Below are 19,839 nucleotides of genomic sequence, written 5' to 3' on the forward strand. Positions count from 1 at the left end.
TGAATTCTAATTCAGCTCAGCCCGTCAAGCTTGAACACTTCAAGCTCAGCTTGTTCGACTCATTTATCAGCCCGCCCTTAATTTGCAGTCACCCATCCTGATCTAGGAAAAAAAACCTTCATAATCCTGCCCAATACCTTCATCTCATCCTGATTTATTGAGCCATTTTGGTAACTTTGAAGGTGCCAACATGTGGGTCATTTCCATATACCGAGTCTAGGACTGGGACCATGTAATGCAGGTCTCATTGTTTTCTTACAACCGTAAGATGAGAAACCAAACACACCCGTTTGGGAAAGAAAAGTCACTCAACTTGGGAGGCAGTGATGGGTGGTCCTTTTTTATTATTTTCAGTCCCCCCATTTTTTATTTCTCTATATCAGTGAAATATTTCTACCAGTCTTAGGAGTGGAAAAGAATCTGCCACGTCACAAAACTCAAGATCATAGATGACCAATTCCCTGTCTATCATTGGTCTCATACACCTAATAAATATCAACTCAGTCTCACCAGAAGCCCTTGTTGTCCAAACCCTTCTGTCTGGGTGCCCCTCAATATTGGCAGGCTTGACATGAATCCTCCCTTGCCACCTTCAAACCACTATGAGCTGAGTCAGAGCTCAGTCACTCAAGTAGGCCATGATTTCATGTGCCTTGGTGCACCCAACCTACAGTACCAACATGACAACCCAGCCAATTCAGGCCGGCCTCTGCTGGAATCCCATGAACTTCAACTCTTTTCACAAGATGACACACCCAGTTGGCTGTTCAGTAATTCCTGGCAGCCAAGTGGGGGACAGACCATGATACCAGTCAAACCGATGCCCGTGACGCCAAGCCGAGGAAATTCCGAAATTCCGGCCAATTCGTACATCCGTCGGCTAACTTTAGCTGTTTGTTGCAGTACTTCAAGCTCTTCTGCTTCTCAGCCCATGGAGTTTCTGGTCCTAGGACAGGTAATATATATATATACAAACACTAGTAGGTGTTTTTTTTGTTAAGCCAATACTTCATATTTTCTCCATTTTCTACTGTGAATATGTGGCCTTTGGTTGGATCCTTGGACTTCAAATTGAAGCCGTATGTCAGAAATTATTTGGGACAGTCTTTGTGAACTAGACATTGTGTTTATACTTCGCAGCAGTCACATAGCAAGTGATTTTCAATATTTTTTTACTTTCACTTGGTGGAGTGTGAGTATCAGGTCAGACCGTTCATCTGAACGGCATCTCAAATACCATGGATGGAAATCTATGTCTTCTAGATGGGTCCCACATTAATTTTTTTCAGAGCCGTTGATGCCCTGAATGAACGGCATCTAAGGTTTGGAAGATGAACGGCTGAAAATTAGTCAATATGGTATTTGGGATGCAGCACTCCCTGGGTGTCGAACTCGGGACATCTTTTCAACTTGATACGCATGAGCTGAACACCTAATGAGTACGTGGTCTTACCAACGGGGCTCTGCTTGTCTGGCAGGAGCAGTTAGTGCACGTCACCTTGTGTTGGGACATTGCAAGTTCGAACCCCGATGGTATGGTTGAATAACTGGTACGGGTAACCCCAGCGTTCTCTGTCGATAAAAAAAAGTATGTGGTCATAGTAGTAGGTTCATAACCAGAATGCCACTTTCTAGGTGGGAGATGGTGTCTGTTACGAAGGTCAGGACATAAATTAGGTGCAACTTTGATGGGAGGGGATACGTTATAATGAGGTTGGTGATAGAAAAAAGGTGCTGGATGAAAATGACAAGTATTTTAAATGAAACCATAAAAACTGTTAACAAGAAGACAGATCCTTGAGAGTAGGGGCGGCAATCGGGTCGGGTTGATGGGTCGTGTGGGCGGGTCAGGTAAATGGGTTGGAAGGCTGGTTGGCGGGTCAGGTTCGGGTTCGGGTAAATGGGTTGACCCATCCGCCTAACCCATTTATTAAACGGGTCAGCCGGGTTGGCCGGTTGTCATACCCCTAACACGAACCCAACCCGTTTATGACACGAACCCTTTTAAGCCAAACCCGGCTAAGAAGGGGGTTGGCGGGTGGTGTCAGATTTTGCCACCCCTACTTGAGAGTCTCCTTGGCATCATTAAATGTAGGCCATGTTATTTTTCGCCATAAATACATGTTTTAAGCAATAAAAAAAAATCCTGTAAAGAAAGGATCTATGGAAATAGTTCTCTAAAATTGGACAAGTAGCTTGTAAACCAAAAGTTATTTAAAACAGTTGCTAGTTAGGAGGACGTTCGGTTCCTGAGAAAATGATTCTAATAGACTGAAATCTCATGTTCAACCGAACATGAATCTCACGGGTTGCCCTGGGATTTTGAATCAGAGTGATTTCACTCTGATTCTAAATCCCGTCGAGTTGAGGCACCCGAACGCAGAACAAGATTGCTGCAAATTAAGATAAGCAGCTCTTTTCCTAAGAAAGTACTTTTTAGTTTTCGTTTTTGTTTTTGGCTCATCAAATAGAAAAAGATGGCCTTGAAAGAGGGTATTACTTTATCTTAACATGGCAAGTAGAAAATAAAGAAGTCCTTTCTTTTTCTTTTCTAGATAATTTGTATAGAATAGTTCTTTTTTTTTTATATTCTGTTTTTTTTTAGATCATCAAGTTTGGGGTGTTGGGCCCCTTAACATTCAGAATAAGGGTCCCTCGAAAATTATCAAAGGGATTCTACCATTCACATTTACTAACTACTGCTTTGCTACATAAATGTTTCTTTTGAGTATGCTTTGCTTGTATACGTTTTAAGGTCAAATCTCATTCATTCGATAAAGCATTGCTTCACATGGAGGTGTGCACAACACATGCACATTCTTTACACACACACAATGGCATGGCATTTGGCAATGTTAATTTACTGTGCCTTTACGCCCTATATTTTTTTTATTTTCACTCGGAGAAACCGCCCCAGGTGCAGAGACCTAGCCACACTGGCTCAGCCTGCCCTACTTACGGTCTTTGTCCATGTCAGCATAAATGAATTTTGCCTTCTTGTAATGATTTCTCCAGTAATTTCTATAGATGACACAAAAAATAGATGCTTTCTTGCATTCAAGCAGTGGTTTGCTTCAACTTAAAAGTGGTCTTACAAGCATGCGCAGAGACGCACCTTTCCTTTCTCTTATTTCAAAATTTAGCCAACCTTTTAGTGTGTCTTCTTCAGTGGGTTCTATTTCTTTCTATTTTCTACTAATTCCAAATTTCAAATTCCAAATTCCAAAGGTTTCGCAATTTGATTAAGTGGATCTAGTGCAGAATTTTGGACCACCTATGGATAAATTATGAATTTTATATTAATTTTCAGCTTGTAATTACATTTGTTTAGTTGAGGTCGATTAGAGATAGATTTTCTTTTCCGCATATAAATAAGGTAGCTTCTGCTTTTTTATTTATAAACCTCTGTATATAACAAGGAATAAAAAAAGGTTAGGCTTGTTTATGTTTTTTTTTTATAACCAGAAGAAACCAGTACCCAGCACGAAGACCTGGTCGCGCTGGCTCACCTGCACAGTGTAAAACTCCGAGGCTAGGACCCCTGCTCCCGGGGCCTATAATACGCATTGGCTTGCGCAGAGGGGCAACGCTCATGAGAATCAAACCTTGACAGCCAAGGCCCCACCCCACTGCGCCAACCCCGCTTGGGGCTGTTTATGTTGTTTGATTTAAGTAAATCTAGTTTTGTCTTTAGATAACCAGTTAATATAAATTGGACGACGTATGAAAGAAATAATAAAAGCAAAAAGCCTTAGGAAAAAGGAGGTGCATGTACATTAATGTTATCAATATCAATATGAATCGACCCCTTAACGAAACAAAAATTAGGGTCAATTCCGCCCTCTTAAAAAATCACCTTTTAAAAAAATAAAATCAGCCTTTTTCTACCTAATCAGGTCGATACCATCCTGAATCGGTTCATTCAGAATTCCCTGAAAATACCATTCATAAAAATGAAATTAAATAAAAAAAATCAGCCTTTGAATAACCCAATTTAAAAATATTCCGGTTTCATTCAATTTGGACAAGATTTTATTGTTTTTTTTTAGAACCAATTCACTTAATGAACCAATTTTAACAACATTGATGTTCATGCATGCGTATGTGGAGTTTTCCAAAAAAAAACTAAATTATGAATTGTATAAAGAGAAATTAGTTGCACAATGGCAGTTCATTTTAATGAATGGCAGCTGACTTTCCTCATATGATTGGTGTGGGGGTGTTGCAGGCATTCTACAATTTAATTCAGCATGTTAGCATTTTTAATTTAATTGTGTATATTCACACTATATATGCTCACTGCAAAAGTAATCATAACGATCAAATTTTTTTTTTGTATATTCACACTTTTTTTTTTCAAAAAATGATGCTTGGGTCATGTGCCTCAAAAGCAAGCCACATGAACCACACAAGTCAGATCAGAAACTCCATGAGTTGTCTGGTTCCCAAAGAAAGTTCTCTTGCATATTCAAGGCAATTATAATGGTAGGTGATCAACCTCATGTGGCCACGATGACACCTAACAAAATCATTCCTGACTCTTCTTTATAATTCAATTCCATGCCTAGAAATACTTATTCAAAATCTTACTTGGTTTTTGTGTTTTTAAATTCACAGTTAATGTAGTTAATAAATTCAAAATTATGCCACTGTTATCCTCATTAAATATGCTTTTCTTCGCCCATTTTATCCTCATTAATCTCTCTCTATACATAAGGGTAAACTTCACTTTTTTTTTTAAAGACAAAATCATGAATTTGAGTGAAAACAAGAAAGACCAAGTTAAGAATTGACCACAGTTATGCTTTTGGTTAACCATAAAGTACATGAGGTATGCATTTGAATTACCAAAATTTTTTGGTATGAATCTGAACAATAAAGCACGGAATATCAGTGCCCATGGTCACTCAGATTGTGTTTGCACGTTGCAAATCAGAGTCTTTGTAGTCAGCTTTATGCCAGAAGAGATGCCTTTTCAGTACTACAGGAAGTTTTCATTTCCTGTTTCTTCTCTCTTTTTTTAACTTTAGGTGCATGTTTTTGACACCTGGATCAGCATGGGTCTTAATTCATGCAAATATCGGGCTCAAAAACGTGTTTTTTAGTTTTTTACTTCTTACTGCAGTGCAGGGAATCGCAGGGCATTTGCAAAAGGCAAAAGCGATTTTAATTATTATCCAAACGTACTCTTAAAGAAAATCAAGTGAATAATGGATAAGATGCTTGACCCAACCAAAAAGAACAGGTTTAGAAGTTAGCGTATCTAAAAATATTTGATACATGGTTGGTTGGATTTAGCTTTGAATTGCTTTAGATTTGTACCAAACACCTGTAATCTCAAGAGCTCTTTGTTTCCAAAACAAATTTGCAATTAAGGTCTTCACTTGAGGTTAGGAGAGTAGAATTGGAGGGCAGATCCAATGATTGGACCGAGTACCTTCTACAACACACACACACACACACACACACACACACACACACACACATATATATATATATATATATAGAGAGAGAGAGAGAGAGAGAGAAAAGTTGGTAGCTGCTAACTATTTCTCTACCTAACCACCAAGCAATTGGGCTTTTGAAGGGAGTTTTCCATGTTTTCCGTAAATCTGACCGTGCAGATGTGTTAGACATGATCAATTTACTATGAAACGACACTTCAATCATGTTCTTTCGATAAAAAATATGATTTTTTAAGTTTTGAATATATATGAAAATTTTAAACATTTGATTTTTAAACCATATAAAACCTACCTGTTTGGGTGGTCCGATTTAAAGAAAACATGAAAAATACCCTTCAAAGGCCCAGTTAGGTGGCGTTAGATAGAAAAGTGGTTAGCAGCTACCACCTTCTCCTCTCGCTCTCTAGAACACATGTATTGTCAAATTTATGAAAAACATGGAAAATACCCTTTAAAAGCTCAGTTAGTTGGCCGTTAGTCTCTCTCTCTCTCTCTCTCTTTCTCTCTCTCTCTCTCTCTCTTTCTCTCTCTCTCTCTCTCTCTCTCTCTCTCTCTCTATATATATATATATATATATATATATATATATATGTGTGTGTGTGTGTGTGTGTGTGTGTGTGTGTGTGTGTGTTTGCGCCAACCAAGTAGGGGTATGTTGGAGTAGGCTCATTGGTTTTCATCATTTAATTTTATGCTTTATAAATCAGAAGTTATAAATGTGATCTATACAGTTTGTTTAGTGCCAAACATGTATTAGAGTACAAACTTCTGAAAGAAATTTAAAACTCAACAATGCAGAGTGCACCAAAACTTCACAATAAAAAGTCAAGTCATTTATTGAAAATGGTTTGATCCAAACCCTGTCACTAAACAAGCAATGATAAACACACTTATTCAGATTAAAAGAGAAACAAAAAACACTTGCAACTATGATTTTTGAACATGTTCATTCAGGTCAGACTAACATTTTGTGGGTGACTAAGCGCTTTTCGGAATTGTCTTAGGCATCTGGTTGCAGTAGCACAACTACAGATGCAGTTGATGGAGAAGACACAAGGAACCCAAATGAAGGAAGCACTGCATCGGAGAGAGAAGCAAGGGTTTCAAGATACAGAGAGAAAAGAAAGAAGCGCCATTTTGCTAAGAAGATAAGATATGCTTCGCGCAAGGCTTATGCTGAAAAGAGGCCAAGAGTAAAGGGTCGGTTCGTGAAGAGCACAGAAGCTGAGCAGGTTGCACCAACCCCCCACTATTCAAGGTTCGGCATGGAATAGTTCCATGATTAGGGAATAATTGCAAAAGTTAGGCTAGACCAAACAATAACTGGGTTGAAATTATATAGAGCCATTGCATGTCTCTGTTCAATAGCCAATCTACTCTGAATTGTTGGTAGCTAGAAAAGAAAGTGAAGCTGCTCGGCTTTGCCAATTTTAACGAGGGAATTGAATCTCTCTAGTGGTTTATAATGCATCATAGCTGGTTAAAAGAATTTATGTACCTTCATGTGTGTGTGTGTACTTGACATCATGACAGGTTTTACAGGTAAAACCTGTGGAGACATGACCCATTTGTCTACAACATGATATAAATTTATTAGTTTAGCCAAAAAAGTGTTCAGAAGGAGAATGGGGGCATTCTTAGATAGTACTTTCCTCTTTCCTCATTTTTGCAGTGAAAGTTTTTATGGAATGAAGTTTTTATGGAATGAGATGATCTGTGGAACCAAAACGTAATTATTGGTACTCGTTTTCAACCACATATCCTTGACCAATATTACCATATAAGATTTGGATCTACATGAAAAACCCAGATCAAGTCCTATCTATTTTTCCCACACGTAAAACACAGTTTTCAAACACGCCCAATATTACCATATAAGATTTGGATCCTGGGTTAACTCTACTTCATCAGAACTAGTTCAGCTCAAAGCACAAAATTCAATGCCACCAGGCTATCAATCCACTATGATGCCAGATGAAAGATGAAGAGCAAACCGGTGATGTTTTCATACGAATAGACAATTTGAGCTATAACTGGAAAACAGATGTAATCAGAGAAAAAGAGAAAGCACAAAGTCTTCTTAACCACTTGCATCGAAATGGTCGATCATACCGAAAGCAAATATGCAATGTAAAACGCATAAAATCCTCCTAAGGCCCTAAAATAAAGCTATAAAACTCAGAGTTCGATGTTCACAACCTCTCATAAAATTGTGCAGCCAAAAGGCCCGATAACATAAAAAATGAAAACATAGAAGCCGAACAGAGAGGGGACCAAGGTTTTAACGATAGCGCCGAAGGGACAAGGTCTGGTTCCTCTTCCATGTCGCCCTCCGGGAAGGCCGAGCCTTGTGGTGTGCATGACCTTTCCCGCGAAGACCCCTGTACTTCTTTCCAGCAGATGTCAACCCACGAAGCTCCCTGTGCTTGTGGACTGGGTTGCAGATCCAGTTGATCCTAGGATCATTGCGGATAGCATTATGGAATGCATCGACCAGGATCACTTCGAAGTATTTGTACGTTGAGTCCTGTATAAACCAAAAAAGAGGGGGACACATGATAAATCACTAAGCAGCAGCATATGGGAAAAGACAGGCAATAAACAACAAATAATCTATAAAAAAATAAATAAATAGGCAAAAACAAATGCAAGAGCCCTGGTTAAGGCTCTGTTTGGGAGCAGGAGATGGATATTTACTGAGGGTTTAATTAATACCAACTGTCCCACCTACTCCCGCTGGTATTTGGGAACCCTGGTTTGGGAGATGAGAACAGTGTTGAGAGTGGAGACAGGTATTTTCAACTACATCCTCACAAGGGTGAGGATGTAGTTGACAACTCCAGCCTCATTACCTCTCTCATCTCATCTCCAACATTGGCTCCCAAACAGAACATCCATGGACTTGAACGCCCTGAGAACAGAGGTTTGACTCAAGTTCATGGTAGCATAGCAGATCACACTTCCATGCATAAAAAAATCATGGAAGTTATAAAAGTAGAACCAAGCCATTTGCAATCAGATTAGGTCAAGTAGTATTTCTGTAATGCTAATATTACAAATAGTTTTTGATATGCTAAAATTGTTCAATCTTCCATAAGCATGGTTTAGTATCATAAAGTTTCTAGAAGCATAGGCAAAAGATAAACAGTTAACAACAGCAGTTCCAAACTTTCAATTTAACTATGGCAGTCCCCCCTCACCTGGTTTACCCAGTACGAGTTGAGCACCTTCAGCCCACCCAATTTACGGCCAGCTCTTTCTTCAGCGACGGACCTTTTGTTGCGCTGGAACTTAAGCTGGGTGATACCCTGGTTTGTAGGCTTACCGTAGACAATACCCTTTGGCACAGGCCTCTTCCTCCCACCACGTCTAACTCGAATCCGATAGATAACATATCCCTGAACATCAAATACAAATGATCAAAACCATATAAACAAATCATACATTATTAAGCCAAATTTTGTGGAACCACACACGCAAATCATCCACTAATTGCTCTGCCAAATTTTGTGGAACCGCAATTGACATCATCCATTAACAAATAAAGACGTGGAATGCAATTTGAAACAAGTCAATTTTTCTATCAAAGTTATTGGACAATGGTAAATTTGCAACAAACAGCAAAACATAATTAAGCATCCTGCAAAGCAACAAAATGCTTCACAAGAAAGTAACAATGAAGGCTACAGAATGAACAATCTACTTCTTAGAAGGTACATACAGCTATAATGGATAACAGAAAAAAGAGAGAACTGCATTTTAGGTACACCAGTCATGCTCACATCACCATAAAGGGTTGAGAACTATTCTACAATGTCTTGACCAATTAACATCTATAAAGCCTTAGTTCTACACTCACACTTTGCCTAGATGGGAATGTTTGGGATGCAAAATCTAGGTTGGCAGAATATAAGTCAAATTTGTTCCGTAGTAACAAATATCACTGAAAATTGTTGACAAATAAAATTATGCCATAGTTGCACAAAAAATTATATTCTTCTAATATTTAAAAGATAGCGGGTAGTTAAGGAAGTTGATTGGTGTCTCGAGGAGGATTCAGAATCAATGTGGAATAAAATAGCGGGTGGCATGAGAAAGGTGGCTAAGGAGGTATTAGGTGAGTCTAAAGGCAGTGCACCGCTAGGTAAGGATACATCGTGGTGGAACGAGGATGTCAAATTAGCTATTAAGGTTAAAAAAGAGTGTTATAGAAATCTAAGTAAGAGTCGTGATAATGAGAATTTGGAGAAGTATATGATAGCAAAGAAAGAAGCTAAAAAAGTAGTTCGGAACGCGAGGGATAAGGTATATAAGGAGGTTTATGATAAGTTGGATACCAAAGAGGGCGAGAAGGATATTTATAGGCTTGCAAAGATGAGAGATAGGAAATCGAGGGATCTGGGTATGGTTAGATGTATGTGGAATAAGATAGCGGGTGGCATGAGAAAGGTGACTAAGGAGGTATTAGGTGAGTATAAAGGCAGTGCACCGCTAGGTAAGGATACATCGTGGTGGAACGAGGATGTCAAATTAGCTATTAAGGTTAAAAGAGAGTGTTATAGAAATCTAAGTAAGAGTCGTGATAATGAGAATTTGGAGAAGTATATGATAGCAAAGAAAGAAGCTAAAAAAGTAGTTCGGAACGCGAGGGATAAGGTATATAAGAAGGTTTATGATAAGTTGGATACCAAAGAGGGCGAGAAGGATATTTATAGGCTTGCAAAAATGAGAGATAGGAAATCGAGGGATCTGGGTATGGTTAGATGTATCAAAGATGAAACACAAAGGGTTTTAGTCAAAGATGAGGAGATTAAGAAGAGATGGAAAGATTATTTTGATAAGCTATTTAATGAAAGTCATGCTCAGGATCTTGGAGACTTGTCCATTCATTTTCATGAGATGAATCGTGACTTCATGTGCAAGATTCAAAAGAAAGAAATTGCAGAGGCTTTGAAGAAAATGAAATCAAGAAGGGCAGTTGGCCCAGATGGTATACCTATCGAGGCTTGAAAATGCTTGGAAGAGAAAGGTTTAGAATGGTTGACAAATCTTTTTAACAAGATTTGGCGGACAAATAAGATGCCTAATGAGTGGAGGAAGAGTACTTTGGTGCCTCTATATAAGAATAAAGGTGATATACAAGATTGCACAAACTATCGTGGTATAAAACTCACGAGTCATACTATGAAACTTTGGGAGAGGGTGATTGAGTCTAGGTTGAGGAAGGTTGTCATGATATCGGAGAATCAATTTCGTTTTATGCCTGGAAGATCAAATATTGAAGCTATACATCTTCTTAGACAATTTATTGAGAGAAATAGAGAGAGAAACAAAGATTTGCATATGGTTTTTATTGATTTGGAGAAAGCATACGATAGAGTACCTAGGGACGTTCTCTGGTGGACAATGATGAAGAAAGGTGTTTCTCTTAAGTACATTAGTATAATTAAAGATATGTATAAAGGAGTAGTAACCAATGTCCGCACTTGTGGAGGGGTAACAATCAAGGATCTGCTTTAAGCCCTTTCCTATTTGCTATAGTGATGGATGAGCTTACGAGATCAATTCAAGAAAATGTGTCGTGGTGTATGTTGTTTGCTGATGATATTGTTTTGATTGGTGAGTCTAGAGCTGGGGTTAATGCTAAGTTAGAATTATGGAGACAGACATTGGAAGCAAGAGGTTTTAAGTTGAGTAAGAGTAAGACAGAATACATGGAATGTCGGTTTAGTAAGCAACGAAGTAGTGATGGGAGTGTAGTGAAGCTTGGTGAGCAAGAAATACCGGTGGATGATTGTTTCAAATATTTGGGATCTATCATTCAAAAGTATGGAGAAATTGATGGAGATGTAAATCATAGGATAAAGGTTGGGTGGATGAAATGGAAAAGTACAACTGGAGTGTAGTGCGATCGTAGAATGCCATTGCGGTTGAAGGGAAAGTTTTATAGGACGACTATTAGGCCCGCTCTATTACATGGTACGGAATGTTGGGCTGCCAAGAGACATCATATTCAAAAAATGAGTGTAGCTAAGATGCGTATGCTGAGATGGATGTGTGGAAATACAATAAAAGATAAGATTCGGAACGAGGAGATACGTAAGAAGGTAGGCGTTGCACCCATTGAAAATAAGATGAGAGAGAATCGTTTACGGTGGTTTGGACATATTCGGCGAAGGCCTAATGATGCTCCAGTTAGAAGGATGGAGAAATGGGAAAATATATTAGTTAAAAGAGGTCGGGGTAGGCCTAGGAAGACATGGATGGAGGTGATAGGAAAGGATATGAATGCTTTGAACCTCACCGAGGACATGGCATTGGTTAGAAATGATTGGAGGAGAAGGATTCATGTGGAAGACCCAAAATGATTTTCTTTTTTGGTTCATATCGCCGACCCCAATTGTTTTGGGATGAAGGCGTAGTTGTTGTTGTTGTATTTGAAAGATATCAAAATATTTACCAGAAGTAAAGAAGAAGAAAAGAAAAGGGGAAATTTTGAATTTCAGCTTTCATAAGATTCTTTCCTTTTCTTAAAGGTTTTCAACTATACCTCCCACATCCCAATAAACCCAATGAGTCCCCCTGCAGAGAACTTCTTGAGAAAGAAAGAAAAGGGACTTGTATATTCATAAGGCCAAATAAGCACTGGCCAAATACTGCAATCAGAACACTAACTCATCATGGCATTCATCCCAAAAAGACAGACCATGCCAACAAAAAAATCCAACTTCTGTTTCAGCCTTATAGGCATTAAACCAGCTACAAGCCTACACCAAAATGATACATCCATGATCCATCACAAGTCAGAGTCAACTAACACATTTATTAACACCGATGTCACTTGATATATGTTACCATCCTAAGTTTGTAGAATCGAAATGGTGCAATCAAGCAACTGTCATGGTGTGGCATGCATTCCACGCAGCACCAAGTCAAATAAATCAAACAGGCCTTGAGTATACTAAGCTGTTAAGCCAGGGCCATGACCAACTGATATCTTTATTTTCTCATTATATCTTGCTTGTAATATGCACAACAATCATGCTTTTATGTTACATTAAGAGATAATGCACACTGCATAGTAAAGAATTAAATATTATATTTTTAGTTTTGCTTTCCAACTTTACTTTTTATTATTATTATTACCAATAAAACATATATCAGCAACTGAATCAACTGTCCCAAAGAAAAAGTAGCACTAGACAGTCATATTAAATATTAGTCACAATGCAAGGGACAATCAAGAACCTTAAATCACAAGAAATGCAACAGGGGAGAAATAGGCACAACCCTAAATCACAAACAATAATGGCCACAGACATAAAGTAGTAATGATAGATCACAAGAAACAGGCACAACCCTAAATAATAAACAATAATCGCCACAGACATAAAGTAGCAATGATAGATCACCAAAAGGTTGCATTAAAGGGTTAATGGAATCAAAAGAATGAATAACCAGTAACAAAAGATTCAGATATCAAACTACAAGCAACAGGTTATCCCAACAAAATAATGATGAAACTCCAGAGAAGTAAGCAACAAACAAGTCACCTGTTTGGCTTTGTAACCCAGACGACGAGCTCTGTCAGGACGTGTTGGACGAGTGACACGGACAATTGAAGGTTGCTGGCGGTACTCCCAGCACCTCACCCTTTGCAAAAATCGCATCACATCAGACTGTTTCTTCCTCCACAACTCCGAAACATACTTGTAAGCCCCTGAACAAGGCAGAAGCTTGAGTATATTCAATTCCCAAACCGGATCATGTCTAGGACATGGAATGACACTTCTAGATTTTAAATTGTCTTTTTATCCTTTTACAGATTAAAATGGAAATCCATTTGCTGCCTGTTAAAGAACCCTAATGGCGGACGCTTTGATTAGTTGTGTGTTACTTATAAATAATGCACACATTCCCATTTTGATAGTAACTCCAACACGTGCATATGTGCACGCGCACACACAGCAACAGATGCTACAAAGATCATAGTTTACACATGTAATAAAATGAAAGAAAATAAAAAGGGATTGATTCCCAGCAGATCAGGTTATATGAAAGAGGGAAAAAATCCAAAAATATCAGTCTGGACTCTGAACAATGACACAGTCCCTTATCATGAGACAACCAGCCACCAAACCATACCATAAATGGTCATCCACCTCAAGGATTTTCAAGCATTGAATAAAAAAAGAACATAAAAGTTCAAGAATCTGAACTGAAGACTCCATCTTGAAAACCCCTGACTGACCTCCTCGATCCAGAATCAAACATGGTAAAGATGGTCAGAATGTCTTGCCGTCACATATTTCATTCGAGGAGAACAATTACTAAGAGGGCATCATCCACCATTAACTAAAGAGTATAGCAAAACTACACAGCAACAGTGAGAAAGTTGTGGTTAAAAACAGATGAACTGTAACATCTAAATGAAGCAGAAGCCGCTGAGGCATTTCTCATCAAAGAAACAACTTCATCAGTTTGCTACATTTTTGTAAAGCAGCGTTTAAATTTATGTAGTCACTAGTTGGTAGATCCCTAAAAGGACTAGTCAAGGACCAGGTAGGACTAGTAGAATTAGCCGGTACCCCAATAAAAAAATACACAATATACATAAAAATAGGTTTAATACTTTAATTCTTTTGGTAATAAGATGTTTTCATCAAACAAGTGCACAATTACACATGCTTTCACAATATATATATATATATATATATATATATATATATATATATATATATATATATTCAGTACAATCAACAAAATATGCTTTCAGCCTTTCACAGATAAATTGATTGTAATACACAACCACACATATTTTATTCATAGCATAATGATAATATATATATAAAAAATCATACTTTCCGCCTTTCACAGAAAAAATATCACAGAAGCACATTAACACATACATATATAAATAACATATTACATCATCAATAACACTAAAAACATGCTTTCAAGATTTTATAGGGAAATTTACAAAAACTTACACATATATACAAACAAAAATCACGTGTATATCTCTCACCTTCAGCCTTTAACAGAAAAAATCATCAGAAACAAATTAACACACATATATATATAAAAAAAACATAATAATTTAGAATTACCCCCTCCCTTAGTACGCCTATATATAATAATAAAAATGACTGAACTATCATTGCCCCTAGGGGGGGGGGGGGGGAGCTTAGTTGCTGAATAGGAATTGCAAAGCCTACAAGTGTTACTTATGCCTAGGCTGACTAGTAGCCTAGTCGGCGCTTTTGACTACATAGGTTTAGATGCACCCACTTATCATGAAAACCCATGTGAGTAGGGTACAGTGTCATGCTCCACAATGCAATATCCCAAAAATTTACCCAAATTTCTCAAAATCTCAGTGTAACCAAACACCCCGATATACTTATTACCTCAAAAAGACCAAGCAGTAAGACATACGTTTCCCCATCGTACAGTGGGACTACTATACAAAATCCCAGAAACTAGCAAGTCCACGAGAAGGAAGATAAATCAAAGGTTCTGCAGATCGAAATACAATGCAACGAACATATCAAGCTCATTACACACAGATATCCACCTCAAAAAACATTTAAGCAACAGGACTTTCACAGAGCCACAACAGAGAACCATTTCCAAAAAATAAAAATAAATCAAAAACCACATATCTATCCTAGACAACATATACTATAAAAAATAAACTCGCTCACAAGAGAAGCAAGATCAATATTTCCCACTAAACTTCAATTCCTTAGAATGAAAGACTAAAGCAACATATCCTAACAGATCTCCAAACACTAAAACATGAAAAAAGGGAGGAAAAAAAAAAGACGACGATAACGAATGGAAATATAATCGATGTCACCAAAACAAAACCCCGAATCATATTCTGAATGCATAATCTGAATAAAGTTCACAACCAACACACCCAAAGAAATATATTGGTGAAAGCACAAAAATAAGAGAAAACAACCAGCAGAGACCATGATCTAGTTCGGAAATACTTTCATAAGAAAAATAATCTGGGAAAAGAAAGAGAGAAAAAGGAAGAAAGGTACAGATAGCAGACAATTAGAACACCCAAAACCCGTAAACGTATCGACTAACAAAGGACGCCTTTCTCCGGAAAATGCCCTTATTCGTCACAGAAGACGAGAAGAGAAGGAAGGGAATCGCTTACCCATCGTTGGATCGGAAACCCTAGCCCCTCTTCCTGCTGAGGCTCTTCTTCTTTTCCGAGAGAGGGAGGCAACTTTGCCAATTCCCTCGAAGTTTTATGTCGGCTTTTGAGGGTTTTGGTGAGGCGAACGACGTCCGTCCGATCAAATATGGAGGATCTGGAACGTCCGTTAAAGCTTAGGCAAGAGCTTGTTGCGAAAAGGGTCCCAGTGTTTGATAAAATTACTTTAATGCCGCTTCTAGTTGAAATAAAAATTCTCCACTAATGACAATAAAAAGCTTCCAAAAATTAAGCCTCCTGGTTATATTCCGACAGTTGTATATATGGGTGCAGGTTTTGTTCCTTAAAAGCACTTGTTTTTTTACAAATTCCAGATTAGGGATGGCAGTGGACCGGGAGAAAACGGGGCCCGCCCCGCCTCGCCCCATTTGGACCGAGGATGAAGAACATGAAAGGGGATGAAGGTTAAAATCAAAATCCATATAGGGATGAAAGCGGAGATGGACTTATGCTTTCCCCTACCCTGCCCCGCCCTCATCCTTGTTTTTCCCCTCCTCCAATCCTTCTAAGGGATAGCAATGGACCGAGGGAAAATAGGGCCCTGTCGCACCTCAACCTTTTTTGAACTGGGGATGGAGTACATGAAACGGGGATGGAGGCAAGGGTGGAGGTTAAAATCCAAACCCGTGCATTGATGGAGGTTCGGATTTAAAGACAGGGTGAGGTGGAGACCTTGTCCCCCACACCCGCCCCGGTCTACTGCCATCCCTACTTGTGTTATACTAAATGAGTCCAGCTTGGGTTGCTTGAGCTAGGATGGACCACCGGGTAGGGTACCCGATAGATTGTTGGGTATGCGGGACCTAGCTTGATAAAGAAATCGAACACGGAACTAGCTTAGCCCATGACTAATAGGCCCAGCTCATCAACTGGATCAAGCCTAGAGGGGCTTGGCCGGAGCCTAACTATAATTCGGTTGGGCCAGGCTCCAGCTCCTCGGTCCCTTAGTAGGCCCCAATCATGCCGGGGTGGGTCGGCTCGATGTCCACCCTTTCAAGCTCCACGCTATCAAGCTGATCTTAGACCTAGCTCGAGCTCGAACTCGAACTCATGACCAATTGACCATGAGTTTGTGGCATGTTTTAAAGAAAAATATTTTTGGTTGTTGTCAATAACGAAAATACGAGGGTTTCCAAGTCATATAGTTCAGCTAACTTTTCTATGGTATATTATACATTTTACAAGCATGCGTAGTCTTATATACATGAACCCCTGACTTAACCAACTAAGGCAAGTTTTAGATGACATGAGGCAAAACCAAGTTTCTTAAAAGCTTTGGTTTTGCCTTAAACCTGGTATTGGCTTGCCAAATACCAGGTTTTTGTTGGTGTTTGGATGATCTAAAACTTGAAAAATACCAACGGGGGCTCTCCTTGTCTGGTAGGAGCAGTTAGTGCACGTCACCTTGTGTTGGGACTTTGCAGGTTCAAAACCCAATGGTATAGTTATTTAACCGGTAGGGGTCTGCCTAACCCAGCTTGCCTTTAAAATAAATAAATAAATAAAATAGGTTTTCAAAACTTTAAAAACAAAAAAAAAGGCTGGCTATTATCAGCTGGAAAATGCCTGGCTGGCATAGTCGATGTAATGTTGTAGCGCCTGAGAATAATATTTTTTTTTAATTTCATGGCCGTCTAGCCATTGACTGGAAAATGGTCGGGCTAATGCCACTCTTACTAGAATGCACCAACCTTGCCTTTTTTAAACGCGATAGAAAAATAATTATATGTAGAAAAATGCAAAAAAATAAAAAATTTGCTGACCATTTCCTAGCTGGCCTTCGTCCAGAAAATGATTGGATAGCCCTGAAAAAAAATGATTTCATTTCCGAACAGTCACCCATCGGAAAATAACCAGCTAATTCTACTTTCGTCGGCAGTACTACCAGTCCAGCTAACTTCTAGTTGATGGTGTCCACAAATAACTGGTGGTAGGAATAGGGAAATGATGGGTATTTAAGAAAGGGGGTGGCAAGGGAGTTGGTGAGGTCACCCAAAAAATGAGGCAAAAAAAACTGGGTTTTCAACCCAAATGTATAAAAATCTATGTTTTAAATATTGGATTTGTACCATAATTTTGATACATTTTTTGAAATACCTCATAATTTATTAAATTCACAAAAATAAACAATTTCAAAGGTTCTCAAATTTTTTTGGATGCTTTTACACCTTGCAACTACGAAACTTTTATTTTTGCATAACATGATATTAAAAGTTGATGGTGTTGTGAAAATTCTTTACCTTATGAAATTCTCAAAGAGTATCCTATGAAGTATTGTGAAATTACTAAAAACTTGCAAAAGCCATATATTGTGAAATTCCCAAGACTATCGCACTAGTATTATAAAAAAAAATTCTTACGAAATTTTTGTCTATATAAATGACATTTTGTTTCTCAATCTCCTATTTGCATGTGGATGCCCTATTTTCGCAACCCTAAGGCTTTTTGGCTTTATGAAAATCTCTCATCAACGGTGATTCATCGGCAAAGGTTCACTGGTGGTGAAAAAAACATAAAGCATTGGTGGCACTTCATCGACGCAGAGTTTTTTCTATACAAACATTGGCGGTACTTTATCCACTCTAAGTTTTTTGGTAAAAGCATAGGTGACACTTCATCAATGTTGAGTTTTTTTGGTACAAGCATAGGCGATACTTCATCGACGGTGAGCTTTTTCTTGTAAAAGCATGAGCAAACTTCATTGACAATGAGTTTTTATGGTAAAATCATTGATTGCCAGGAGATCAATGGCACTTTATTGATGATGGGTTTTTTATGTAAAAACATTAATGACACTTCATCGACAGTGAGTTTTTTCAGTAAAAGCATCGGTGGTGAAAAGATGAGTGATTTCGTTGATAAAAGTATTTGTGGTGAGAAGATCAGTGACACTTCATCAATTATGAGTTTTTTCGATAAAAAACATCAACGGTTAAATGATTGGCGACACTTTAACAATGATGAGTCTTTTCCTTTACCTTACGAAATTTTCAAGTAGTATCCCATGGAGTATTGTGAAATTACTAAAAACTTGCAAAAGCCATATATTGTGAAATTCCCAAGGACTATCGCACTGGTATTATAAAAAAAAAATCTTACAAAATTTTTGTCTATATAAATGACATTTTGTTTCTCAATCTCCTATTTGCATGCGGATGCCCTATTTTCGCAACCGTAGGGCTTTTTGGCTTTAAGAAAATCTTTTATCAACGGTGATTCATCGGCAAAGGTTCACTGGTGGTGAAAAAAATCGAAAGCATTGGTGACACTTCATCGTCGATGAGTTTTTCCTATAAAAACATTGGCGACACTTTATCCACTCTAAGTTTTTTTGGTAAAAGCATAGGTGGCACTTCATCAATGCTGAGTTTTTTTGGTACAAGCATAGGCGACACTTCATCGACGATGAGCTTTTTCTTGTAAAAGCATGAGCAAACTTCATCGACACTGAGTTTTCCTGGTAAAATCATTGATTGCCAGGAGATCAATTGCACTTTATTGACGATGAGTTTTTTTATGTAAAAGCATTAATGACACTTAATCGACATTGAGTTTTTCAGTAAATGCATCGGTGGTGAAAAGATAAGTGATTTCTTTGATAAAAGTATTTGTGGTGAGAAGATCAGTGACACTTCATCAATGATGAGTTTTTTCGATAAAAAACATCAACGGTGAAATGATTGGCGACACTTTATCAATGATGAGTCTTTTCCTTTACCTTACAAAGTTTTCAAGTAGTATCCCATGGAGTATTGTGAAATTACTAAAAACTTGCAAAAGCCATATATTGTGAAATTCCCAAGGACTATCGCACTGGTATTATAAAAAAAAAATCTTACAAAATTTTTGTCTATATAAATGACATTTTGTTTCTCAATCTCCTATTTGCATGCAGATGCCCTATTTTCGCAACCGTAGGGCTTTTTGGCTTTAAGAAAATCTTTTATCAACGGTGATTCATCGGCAAAGGTTCACTGGTGGTGAAAAAAATCGAAAGCATTGGTGACACTTCATCGTCGATGAGTTTTTCCTATAAAAACATTGGCGACACTTTATCCACTCTAAGTTTTTTTGGTAAAAGCATAGGTGGCACTTCATCAATGTTGAGTTTTTTTGGTACAAGCATAGGCGACACTT

The 19,839-nt window shown here is 38.1% G+C and overlaps 2 protein-coding genes across 2 annotated transcripts; one reads left to right on the forward strand and one right to left on the reverse strand.

Moving 5' to 3' along the window:
* The first annotated feature begins 525 nt into the window (after positions 1-525).
* Positions 526-7,086, forward strand: LOC149813877 (zinc finger protein CONSTANS-LIKE 5-like). The gene is made up of 2 exons (XM_089991638.1): positions 526-955; positions 6,470-7,086. The coding sequence occupies exons 1-2, from the start codon at positions 572-574 to the stop codon at positions 6,737-6,739; spliced, it is 654 nt and encodes a 217-aa protein (XP_089847764.1). The 5' UTR covers positions 526-571; the 3' UTR covers positions 6,740-7,086.
* Positions 7,087-7,515: 429 nt separating this feature from the next.
* On the reverse strand, positions 7,516-15,744 carry LOC149813878 (large ribosomal subunit protein eL15-like). The gene is made up of 4 exons (XM_089990710.1): positions 15,643-15,744; positions 13,019-13,185; positions 8,666-8,863; positions 7,516-7,992 (listed from the first exon to the last, which is right to left on the reverse strand). The coding sequence occupies exons 1-4, from the start codon at positions 15,644-15,646 to the stop codon at positions 7,747-7,749; spliced, it is 615 nt and encodes a 204-aa protein (XP_089846836.1). The 5' UTR covers positions 15,647-15,744; the 3' UTR covers positions 7,516-7,746.
* Positions 15,745-19,839: the final 4,095 nt, after the last annotated feature.

The sequence above is a fragment of the Nuphar pumila genome, chromosome 16 (assembly GCF_984573655.1).
Source record: "Nuphar pumila chromosome 16, dmNupPumi1.hap1.1, whole genome shotgun sequence".
Lineage (NCBI taxonomy): Eukaryota > Viridiplantae > Streptophyta > Magnoliopsida > Nymphaeales > Nymphaeaceae > Nuphar > Nuphar pumila.